Raw genomic sequence first — 11,766 nt, 5'->3', positions numbered from 1 at the left:
AAAAAAAAAATGTTTTTCAGGGCAAAGCGAGGGAAGAAGGTGGAGGCTCCTACTCGGTTCTCCCTCGGGTCGGGTCCGAGCTGCCGGGCCGCATGCCGCTCCCCGACGGGGCGCGTAGCCCAGGGGGCGTCTACCGGGAGGCGCGCGGCGGGGGCTACACCAACCGGACCTTCGAGTTCGACGACGGCCGCTGCGCCACCAGGTACGGTCTGCTGCGCTCTCCCCACGCGGGGAGACCCCGGTCTAACCTAAGACCCCCAAGTTACCCCTCAGGCTCCCGCACCCTGCAGGACCCGCCATTCCCAGGGCCATCCAACTTCCCCAGGACCCACGAGTGTCCTCCCAACCACCTTGGGGAACAGGGGCGCCCCTCAGGGTGGGCCTCGCTTTCTCTTAACAAATAGCAGGTGCCCAGGCAGCAGCGCCCGTCCCCATCTGTCCTCGACCTGGTAAGAAGCTGGGGGGAGAGGCTGTGGCTAGGTGGGGGTCCTGAGCATCTCCCAGATGGGGAAAGTGGCAGGGAGGTTGGGGGCGGTGCAGGGCCTTCCACCCACCCAGCTCCTCCCCTACCCCAGCGTGGGGAGGAAGGTTCCATCCCTCTCGTGTGGTGTGGCAGTGCTTGGTCAGGGTGGGGTGCCCGGCGAGGTTACCCCACACAGTAGGTGGTGTCCAGGGCAACCTTTCGAAGAAGAGCCCCCAGTGGGAAGTGGGTTAAGTGGCTGTCAGATGAGGGCGGGGTCCTGGGTTCTGGTCAATTCTCTCTCCCTGCTGGCCCGTCCCTGGGAGGAGAGGGTCAGTTGAGAAGGGCATTCAGGTGACCTGCAGCCAGCTGTTCCCTGTGCAGTGTCCTGGGATGCCACATGGCTCCCGCCCACCCAGTGACCAGTGCAGCGGCACGGACCAGCAGCCAAGTGGGACAGTCCTGAGCGGAGGTTGCCCCAGGGTCCTGGTTCCCCGTCCTCTCCCGCCTCCCTCAGCCCTTAAAAACAGGCAGGTCTGCCCCCCCCCTCCCCGTCCCCAGAGCCAGACTCCAGGGGACCCTGGGCAGAGCTGGTCACTGTCTTGGGCGAGCCCCTCCCCAGCAGAACAGAGCCCTTTCTTCTAGATTCTGCCCAGTCTCAGGCTGTCCTGAGGCCAGAGAAGGGGGCGGAAGAGCATATACCTGAGAGTGGGAGGCCTGGTGCTGCTGCCCGTTTGTGCTGTGGGACTCAGTTTCCCCATGTGTAAAATGAGGGGCTGGGGCGGATAGTCTTTAAGGGCTGCCTCTGGTGAGGGACCAGGCTGGAGAGGAGGTTCCCAGCATCAAGAGGCAGGCACAGCACCCGCCTGGCACCCGGGGGAGTCTGGGATACAGTGTGGGTGAGGAGCGGGTGTTCTGAGGGTGGACAGTGACTTGACGATGTCCTTGGGAAGTGGGCACAGCCTGGATGTGCTCTGAGGGGCCAGCCGGGGCATGCCTGTCAGGCACAGAGAAAATGTCTCCGAGGGGGTCCTGGATAGTTCTCGTCTTTGTGGGCTGGCCGGCCCCTACCATCTCCCGCCCCGGCCTAGTGTTGCCCTCTCTGGCCATTATTGCCTGCCCTGCTGGGACTGACTTTCTCTAGAAGACGCAGCAGGACTGTGTCCTCAGGGTCTGGCCTTTAGCTCCAGGCCTCATCCGCTGGGTCCTTCCAGACACCTGTGTCTCCCAACTGGCCCTGCCCACCCGCCCGGGACAGCTCCTCCTCCCCGCTGGACTGAGCTGACCTCCGTGGCAACAGAGATTCCCTATCACACTGCAGGTGGAGCAGCTGCCAGCACTGGGGGGATGTCAGGTGGGCCAGGTGAGAGCCTTCCAGGGAGAGTCAGGCTTGGGGAGGGAGCAGGACCTGGGCTTGGCTGGGCTCAGAGGGGAGCTAAGCTCCAGGTGAGGCCAAGGCTTGCGGCCCAGGCAGGTGGCTTCAGCTGCAGAAAAAAGAACCTTCGTGCTGCCTGGTGGTAGGGGAGCTCGACGGGGCAGGTTTCCACACCAGCTCTCAGGCGGGGAGGAGGGCGCTAGGCAGCAGCGTGGTCAGAACCTGGGCCCTGGAGTCCATTGGCCTTGGTGCCAGGCCTTGAGCAGTCCTTTGTCTTTCCTGGCTGCTGGAGGATGCCAGCCTTGGTGCTGTGGTTCAGAGAGGGCAGAAGGTGCTGGGACACCCCACCCCACACCAGTGCCCCAGCTCCATGCTAGTGGCATCCCAGAGTCAGCCCCGAGGCCGCCAGGCCGGAAAGTGGGGCTCCAGAGAGGAGCTCCTGGCCCTCCAGGTGGCAGGGATCTTCTCCGGCCTCTGGCCCCCTTTCTGGCCTCCAGGCGCCCTGCTCCCACCCCCATACCATGGAGTCCCAGGGCCTCAGCTGTCTCCCCACAGGCCCTAGGGATGACAGCTGTTATAGGAGAGGGAGGGGCCTCTTGGCCAACCCTGGTGGCCCCAGAGCTGGCAAGTGCCCACCCCCTGCCCAGCACACTTTGCATCATAGCCCTGGCCAGGCCTTTCCTGGAAATACCAGTTCCCAGCAGCCGTGTTCCAGGGTGGGCCTGGGACCCTCTACGCCCTGAGGGGATCGGGCCCTGGCATCCTGCCAGGGTAAATGCCTGGCCCAAGGTCGTGGCCGGCCTTCCAGACCCATATTAGGGAGCAGTGCCTTCAGCAGCAGGAAGTAGCTCAGGGCCCATGGGAAAGGTTTGAAGGCCCAAGGTACCGCCCAGCACTGGCCGGCAGGAGGGACGACTCGGGCCACGAGGAACTCAGGGGTCTGCCGTGGCCCTGGAGTGGCCACAGTAGCAGCTCAGGAGGCTACAGAGGTGAGTGAGAAGGGAGCGGGCTGGGTCCCCACAAGGGTCTCTGCTTCTGTTCCTGTGGCTGGCCTGTATGTGGCCTGTGTCCTTGCACCCGGCAGCCTCCAAGTGTGCTGGTCTGGTTCACCCACCGCACGGGGAGCTCTAGATTAATACAGAAAATTACTTGGGATGAGCCTGGCGTGGCAGCAGCGGGACCTTGCTGTGGGGCCGTCTCATGCCCTCGGAGGGTGTTGGGGGGCGTCTCGGGCTCTCCTGTGAGGCTTTATGTCCTGCTTCCCAGGGATGCCAGCTTGCAGGCTTTGCCCCCAGTGCCACCGGCCCTGGGAGGGGTGGCACTTCTGTCTCTCCCACAAACAATCCCAGGTTTCTCTGCAACAGGAGAGTTTATCCAAGTGTGTCCCAGCCCTGCATGGGTGAGGGGTACCGAACGGGTATCGTGTACCCAAACACAAGTGCTGTGTGTGCCTGTGAACCTGGGCGCACCGTGAGCCAGGCATGCACACCCTGGGCACGTGTGTGAGAGCTGGAGGAGGATGTGTGGGACCCGTCAGCCCGCTTGTGTGACCTGGAAATGACCAGTCATGAGTCTGGGGAAAGGCAGGCTGGACTTGGCATGCCCATGCCAGGTGGCTGGGTGCCAAGGCCTGGTTAAATGGGCATCTTTCAAAGGTGTCTTGGGATCTCTCCCAGCTGTGTGTGTGGGTAAGGCCACCTACGTTCACCCAGACCCGCTTCTACGTGTGGAACTTGGAAGTGAGCCAGCGGGGCTGGAACTGAGGCCAGGCTGCAATTGGCCCGGGGAGATGAGACTAGTACTAGTAACTGGCAAGTGTAAAAGGTTTGCAGGGGACAGTGGCAGGGCAGAGGCCGTGAGCTTCCTGGGGTAGGTCCCTGGGAAGGCCCTCCTCGAGAGGGGGCCTCCAGCTGCTCCCTAGATCGGGGTGGAAGGTGAGGAGGTGGGAGAGGAGGGTAGCCTCACTGGAGCAGAGGTGGGAGAGGAGGGTAGCCTCACTGGAGCAGAGGTGGGGGCATCAGGAGATGGAGAGCATTGCAGGACCAGGGTCTGGACTGGCACAGGGCGGGCGCCCTGGAAGGAGCAGAGGGCCTGGAAGAGCCTCTGGGAACTGTGTCTGTGAGGTTGGTCCATCCCAGCACCAAGATGCAGTAACTGTGTCAGCTCTGGCTAGTCACTTCACCTCTCTGGGCCTCAGTTTCCTCGTCTGTAGAATGGGAGTGTTAGCATGGACCTTACAAGGTTGTGTTGAGCCCGTGTCGACAGCACGGGCACAAAGCTGTGTTGGCATGCTGTTGAGGTAGCATGGACCTTACGAGGTTGTGTTGAGCTGTGTTACAAAGCTGTGTTGGCGTCGGGAGTTTGCACACCAGCCAGTTCGTCTTTTCCTTGTCACGCACCAGCCTTTGTTGACACATCAGAGCTAAGCTTTTGTCCAGTTACTTCCCTGAGATGGATTCTTAAAAGTGGAATTGCCCAGTCGAAAGATTCGCATGGTGTTAATGTTTGCCACATGGCCCACGGCCCCCAGGGGTTGGGACTGGCTCCCGCTCGCAACAGTGCCGGGGTGCGGCGTATGCCAGCTGCCACTGTCTCCTGCTTGGCACCGTCCCCCTGGGGCACCTGTCTGTGTCCTGCCAGGCACCGCTCAGGCCTCGGAGGCTGAGACACAGCTGGCCCCTTAGTGCCCAGGAAAGGCACACAGGCCTCTCCTTTGTAGCCACTCTGGGGCACTCCACCAGAGGGGCAAAGGGGGCTTCCATCTGCCTGTGACCCCCTCCTGGGGCCGGAAGTAGGTCTTTGTGCTTCACAGGTACCAATAGTGCTTTTGCCTAGGGCAGACCCAAGCTGTGACGGACAGCCGGTGCTCAGACCACCACACACGGTGGCTTTCAGGTGGATTTCCCTGACTCCAGCCACATTGAGGGAGGGGGCTGGGGCTGGGGCAGGTATTGGGAGTGCCAGTGAGTTGGTCATTTTCTGAGCATGATGGCAGCTCAGGGTATGGGACCCTAGATGGAGCAGGGGCCCTGTGTCTCGGCCTTCCTAAAGGAGCCCAGCCCTCCCAGAGTTCATTGGTGCTGAGGAAATGGAAGCCCCACTTCTGCCTCAGTTTCCGGAGAGGCCCAAGGCCAGGCACGATGGGTCATGCTTGCCATCTCAGTGCTTTTGGAGGCTAAGGCGGGAGGATCATTTGAGGCCAGGAGTTCGAGACCAACCTAGGCAACATAGCAAGACCCTTGTCTCTACAAAAAAAATAATAATAATAAAAATTTTAAAAAATAAAAACAAAATTAAGACTAGATAAGGCCCAGTGCACTCCTGCAGGCCATGCCAGCCCTCAGCTGCTCAGCGTGGCCGGCACAGGGACCTGGCACAGTTCTCTGGGGGAATGAGCAGGGGCATGGTGGTGCTTCCCACAGCTGTGGGAGAGGGGCGGTTTCTCTTCCAGGTGCAGCCCCCACCATCGCCTCCCCACCCTCAGGCTGTCCATCCTAGCAGGGCTGTCCCCAAGGGTCCCCTGCCAGCTCCAGGCTGTGCTCCTTGCTAGGATGACCATTGTCCCCAGCAGCCAGCTCAGCTCGAGGGTACTGACAGCTGATGTGTGCAGTCACCAAGCACCTCCCAGCAGCTGCAGCGTGGCCGGGGGGAAGGGGCTGTGGGCTGATACAGCTGGAGAACAGGGTGTGGCCTGTGGGAAGGACCAGCCAAGGGTCCCAGGCACCCAGGACCCTGAGATGGACTTGCCATCTGCCGCTGAGTGACCAGCACACTGCTGCCTGCTGCAGGGGGCAGGGACAGCAGAAGAGCTTGCCTGGCGTCTGGCCCAAGCCCAGGCTTCTTCTTCCCCCGACAGCCTCGGGCACGGGTCCAGGGGTGATGGCCCCCACAGCCTCGCTGGGGGCCCCTGTGTCCACTGTGCTGCTGGCCTTCCCATCTTCCCTCTGGGCTGGGAGAAAGCTGCTCTGAAGTCTGTCTGGATAAATCTACAGCTTGATTTCGGCTCATCCACGTGTTCTGAGCTTTCACTTTGGATCTTAAAGCATCTCAGGAGATGGCGCTGAGCAGCCACCCTCACATGGGCAAGAAGCCCCTCCCCTAAAGAGAGATGTCACCCAGGACACTTGCCTGCCCAGCTGCCTGGGCATCTTAAGCAGCTCTGACTTTTTAATCATTGTGGAAAGGAAGCATTGAGTATTTCTGCCATGGTCAGCAGAGGTTCTGCAGCTTTGCACTTGCTGGGCACTAAGCCCAGCACTCAAACGCCCCCACCACGGTGATGCTATGCCTGCCTGGGGGACTCTCCTGAATGCTGGGTAGGGATGCCCACGCACATGCAGGCACATGCACACAGATCCATGCGCATGAACACATATGTCCATATGTGCACATGCATACACATGCCCACGTACATGTATGCATACATGCACATTGTACATGCATGCAAACCCATCCACACATGCATGCACATATTCACGCACATACCTCTGCATGCACGTACATGCTCATTCACACGTCAGCATGCGTGTGCCTATTTACATGCTTACATGTGCTCATCTCCCTCCTCCCTGACGTCTCTGTCAAACATGGCTCGCCCAGCTCCTGGAAATTTTGAACTGTGAACAAGAATGTATTTTAGGAGAGAAGCCTCATTCCCTTAGCCAAAGACAGTCACAATCTTTTTTTTTGTTGTTTTTTGAGAGACAGTCTAGCTTTGTCACCCAGGCTGGAGTGCAGTGGCGCAGTCATGGCTCCCTGCAGCCTCAACCTCATGGGCTGAAGTGATCCTCCCACTTCAGCCTCCTGAGTAGCCGGGACTACAGGCACCATGCCCAGATAAGTTTTCTGTAGGGCAGGTTTTTGCCATGTTGCCCAGGCTGGTCATGAACTCCTGGGCTCAAGTGATCTGCTCACCTCGTGCTGGAATTATAGGGGTGAGGCACCGTGCTGGGCCACAAGCAATGTTAAAAGAAGTATTTGCAGGGAAGGATATTTTATCCAGGACTTCCTACGCTAATCCTGAGAGGCAGGCTCCTTGTTTCTTTCTGAGCCCCAGCCAGGGCAGAAATAAGGGCCTGGAGATGCTGGACTTTGGGGGAGGATGTCTTTAGCCCTTAGCTGTTCCGTTTGCCATAACACACATCGTGCATGATATATTCACTTTGCAAGGTACAATGGGTGAGACACTGCTCTAGAACCCTACCCTGCCCCCAGCACTGTGGCTGCCAGTGTGTGGGGACAGTCTCTAGATCACCTACAAGCTGGGTGCCCAGAGAAACCCACCTCCTCTTTAGGGTTCTGTGGAAAGAGGTCGTGTTTAGTTTTTAAATGGGGTTCGTTAAATGTTATTCTGTGTGTGTAGTGTTGCATCCACACGGGCTTACACGGGCTCACAGAGACCTGTGCCTTCACAGAGCAGTGTTGGCTGTAGCTGTCAGCCGCTCCTGAATTCATGGACGTGCAGGCTGTTTGCCATGTTCACCTTCATACATGAGACCGTGATGAAAATCCATGCCTGGGCCTCCTTGGACACAGATCAGGGATGTCCCCAGGTAGAGGTTCCAAGCTGGAACGCCCGACCTCAGCTGATCCACCCACCTTGGCCTCCCAAAGTGCTGGGATGACAGACTTGAGCTGCCGCACCCGGCCGTGTTTTCTGCTAGATTGTTTTCCTTTCCACGGATCCTGTAGGCACAGGGCTGTGTTCTGATGATTATGCTGTTGCGAATATGTTCTTCCTGTTGGTCGCTTGTTCTTTCCTTTTGCCAGTGATGTCTTTTGTTAAACAGCAGTGTTTTTGTTCAGATGTAGAAGCATTTATAAATCTATTCCTCTTGCAATAGATGTTTTATGGGTTTTGGATATTAAATAAAAGGTCTTCTCAGCTCTAAACACTTTTCCCTGTATTTTCTTTCTATCTTGTTCTTGGTTTGGGGCTGTAGCGTGGGGTCTAATCTTATTTTATCCAACAGAAGGCACTTGGATAGCGTAGGCTGGAGCCAGGTATTGGGTTCAAGCACTGGCCCTCCTGAGGCAAGGGGACAAGTGATAAACAAGGATAAATAAGGAACAAGGTCAAGTTTGTTTCTGAAGTTCTCCAGCCTCCATTTCTCCATCAGCACAATGGGGAGGATATCACTCCTCCTGATATTTGCAGCCATAATTTGAGTCAGGACAGTTGGAGCTGCACTTATCCCAATACCATAGGACCAACGAGTGCCCCTGCCTCCTTTCTCAAGCCTGGATTCCAACGTGGGCTTCAGCCGGTCAAGGTATTCTGCTGTGTCTCACCGCTCTGTCTTTTCTTGAGCCAGACTGCAGAGTGTCAGCTGCTGTGGCTGGACTTTGGTGCTGGCAGCAGAAGACGGGGGCCCTCTCTTTTCCTCCTCACAACCGCCGTGCCTGTTCTTGCACGTCTGTTCTTCAGGATTAATTTTTGAAACAATTCATCAAATTCTGAGAAAATAGTGATGCGCTCTTGATTGGCGGCGAATCCCTTTGCCCGTGTGTTTGGAGAAGGGACTGTTGGACCGTTGGGAGGAAGACCTCCGTCTCCCGCCAGCGACAGCTTCCAGAACGCCGTGTGCCCCTGTGGGTTTGGGGCAGGGTGGAGCCCGGGTTCTGAGCTCCTGCACCTGCTGTGAGCTAGGCTTTCTCCAGGTGGCTCTCTGCTCTTGCTGTTCGTGGGGCTCCTGGGTTGGTTGCCGTACTGGGTTCTGTATTTGCTGTAGTAGGTTTTCAGCTGATTCCTCTTGGGTTTTCCAGTAAATAATCATGCCAGCTCCAAACAAGCCCCCTTCATGACTCCCTCCTTTTATGCTTTTTCTCGCAGCAGCGCACAGATAAGGCCTCCATTATGGTGGCACGGGCAGCCTCGCATTCCCAGCTGCAACAGGATTGCCCAGGGCCTTTGGCGGGAGAAGCTTCTTTTTAAGCAGTTTGTCAGACAGCCCTGGCTCCATGGCCACTGGGGACAGATGCAAGGGGAGTGAGAAGCAGGCACTCCCGGCTATCAGAAGAGCCCCCAGCTGCCCAAAGGTAGCACAGCCCAAGGTGAACCTGGACCTGGCCCCCACCCCGGCGTCTCTGCCGGGACCTCAGTGATGCTCCTTGGGCTTTGGGAGCCACTTGTTCTTGCCAGGCACTAGGCATGGAGACTGTCCTGGCTTCTGAGAACTGTTCTCAGGATTCCATGCCACCACCTGGCTTGCCAGGGTGCGTGGCATGCAGCTGGCTCTCAGTCCATGGCAGCTGGCACTGAGTGCAGCTGCCGGGCTCCCCTCTGACGGGGTCATCGGGGTCAGTGCACATGACTATGCACCAAACAGCTGGCGGGGACTTCCTGTTGCCGTGCCCGGGTGTGGACTGCCTTGCTCATTCTTGGCCTCTCCAGATGGATTCCAAAAGTCAGTGTCCCAAGCCTGAGCTCCCTGATGGGCCTCGGCTGAGCGGAGGGGGCACACTGGGCACCGGCCATCCTGGGTCATAGCCTTTGTCCATGAGAGCTCAGCCAAACTGCTGGCCACGCTACACCTGCTGTAGCTGAAGCACTCACGTGCAGGCCCTGTTCCGAGTGCCTCAGGCGTGCTGTCCCGTTACATCTTCACAGTCGTCCTATAAGGGAACGGGCATCAGTATTTCCCTTCACACATGAGCAAACAGGCTCAGGGAGGTGAAGTGCCCAGCCAGGAGCTGCCCAGCCAGGACTGATGGGCCAGGACTGAGTTGTGCTCATGCTAGCAGGACTCTCGTCACTCCCTGGGCCTGCAGGGTGTGTACTGACAGCCCAGAGAGTCCCCAAGAGGAATAAGGGGTGCTCTGAGCCCCTGGGCTGCCCCGGCCTTGCCTAGGGGGGTGCTCTGTCCTGTCACCTCAGCCCTGGTTCCAAGGGGTGTGTGAGTCCCACAGGTTGAGCTCCACACCTTGTCCAGAGAGTGGTGTAAGGGCTGAGGAGAGGGACACCTTCCTTAAGCCACCAAAGCACAGAATTCTTATGGAAATTGGCAATTATTTGGCACAGCCGTCACTCAAAATAAAAGATGATGGATGTGGTCTTGGGGGTCCTAGATTTCCTCCAGGGCCCTTGGGTCACACAGGGAGAAGGGCGCAAGAGAAGAGGGGATGCAGAATCTCGAGGTGGGCCCCGGGGTCCCCGTGTCTGGCTGTGCCAGGGTTGTGTTCCAGTTCCGCCTGAACCAGCTTCGGCAGGGACTGGACCCCCCAACACTCCCCTATCCCCCGGTGCCCAAAAAAGCTGGCCGATGTAGGCCTTCCTGCTTGGGAAAAGTCTCAACCAGACCCCAAGGAGATGGGGAGCAGCTGCTCTGCCGCTATCCGCCTGCGATGGGCACATTTCCCAGAGACCCTGTAGCCCCGGCCCTCGGCCAGCACAACAGCCAAGTATTTTCAAGGTTTCTGGCTCTGTGGGGGGAACAAGGCAGGATGCCAGGAGGCCTGCGGGACACCTGCTCATGGCCGTGTGCTCACTCAAGTGCCAAAGCAGCTCCCCGAGGGAGGAAGGGCAGCTTGTCCTTGTCACCCTCCCAGGCCACATCTGGGAAGCAAGGGTGGGGCAGGTCTCTGGACTCCTGGTGCACTTCCTTCCCCCGGTGACCCCTGAAGCAAGCCAAGGTTCCACCCCCTGAGCTTGTCCATGGGCCCTGCTGAGACTGGGTCTTGAGGCCAGGAGGAGGAACCAGAGCCGCTCAAAAGACAGACGGGGCGGGGCGGGAGGAGGCAGCCACGCCTGAGGTGCCGGCAGTCTCTCGGGGTTTTACCATTGAAAGGGGCTTTCAGTAAGGAAGGCACAAAACCAAGAAAATATAGCCCCGACCCCTGGCCACGTGGTTCCCCTGCCTGCTTGCACCTCCCCATGGCCCAGCCGGCTTGTGACTAAGGAAAAACATGCAGCTACGCTGATGCAATTAGGAAAATGTTATTTTTCAAACGCTGCCAGATCCTGGGGATTGAACCTGTGACCTCAGAACAAGGAGCAGGGTTTGGGGCACACACCTGCTGCCTGTAGCTTCGTCCTGGGGTGCCCATAGCTCCTTGCCTGCTGCTCGTCTGAGGGTTAGGGGGCCCAGGAGAGGCACTTGGTGGGGGCTCAAGGAATGTGCCCGCCCGTCCCGACTTGAGGAGAGAGAAGAGAATTTTGTAGCGTCCCTGGACCTGGTGTTCCAGGTGAGTGGCCTCTGTGCGGGGCCTATGGGCACAGCACGGGGAGCTGTGTGTGATCAGAGCCTCCTGCCTCTGCCTGTGGGGGAGCCAGTCCCCTCCATCCCCCTCTGCTCTCCTGCTGGCCTCAAAGCCTTGAACAAGGGTGGGCCTGGGCCAGGTAAGGAGCTCCCTGCCCCTCAGTTCCTGCTTCTCCTGGAGCAGCCAAAACTCACTTCAGTGGGGGACATGGGGACAGGAAAGGTGCAAGACCCCTGGAAGACACCTGCCTGGGCCCCTGAGAACTGCAAACCACCAGAGATCCTCCCACTCTACCCAGTGTGCCACAATGCCCCTACCCTGCACTGCCAGCTCTCTGTGTCCCTTTGATCCCTCACCTGCTGAGAGTGGCAGTGCAGCTTAGGGCCCAGAGGGCTTGGCAGCCCCCGCAGGGTTCTGACCTGAGCTGAGCTGCTCCGCCTGGGGAGGCTGCAAACAAGAGTGTCTTCTTAGGCCTCCTGGTCCCTACACCCTCACCCCTCAACAGCCTGAGGGTCATAAACGGTGGTCTCGGGGGCTGGGATGGGTGTTCTGGACCCTGAAGGAAGGTTGAGCATCAGGCCTTGGCAAAGTCCCTGGGGACAGGGAGGGGAGCTGGGGAGTTGGGAGGGCTTGCGGGAGTCTGGCGGGGCTTCAGGGCAGGGGGAGGGCCTCCATGCCGGCTCCTGGGGAATCAGGGAGGAGTGCTGCGCGCCTGTCCCTGAGCTGGCCATGA

General features: G+C 58.8%; 1 protein-coding gene across 1 annotated transcript in view; it reads left to right on the top strand.

The window, feature by feature from the left end:
• Positions 1 to 24: 24 nt before the first annotated feature.
• Positions 25 to 11,766, top strand: part of KCNT1 (potassium channel, sodium activated subfamily T, member 1) — a 94,797-nt gene continuing 83,055 nt past the window's right edge. Inside the window, exon 1 of the mRNA XM_011957307.1 lies at positions 25 to 202. Within this exon, the coding sequence (XP_011812697.1) occupies positions 93 to 202 (110 nt within the window). The 5' untranslated portion in view covers positions 25 to 92. The remainder of the gene's footprint in view (positions 203 to 11,766) is intronic.

Source organism: Colobus angolensis, unplaced genomic scaffold (genome assembly GCF_000951035.1).
Source record: "Colobus angolensis palliatus isolate OR3802 unplaced genomic scaffold, Cang.pa_1.0 Scaffold44, whole genome shotgun sequence".
NCBI lineage: Eukaryota > Metazoa > Chordata > Mammalia > Primates > Cercopithecidae > Colobus > Colobus angolensis.
The sequence above is the reverse complement of the archived record's forward strand: the minus strand, read 5'-3'. Positions and strand labels throughout refer to the sequence as shown.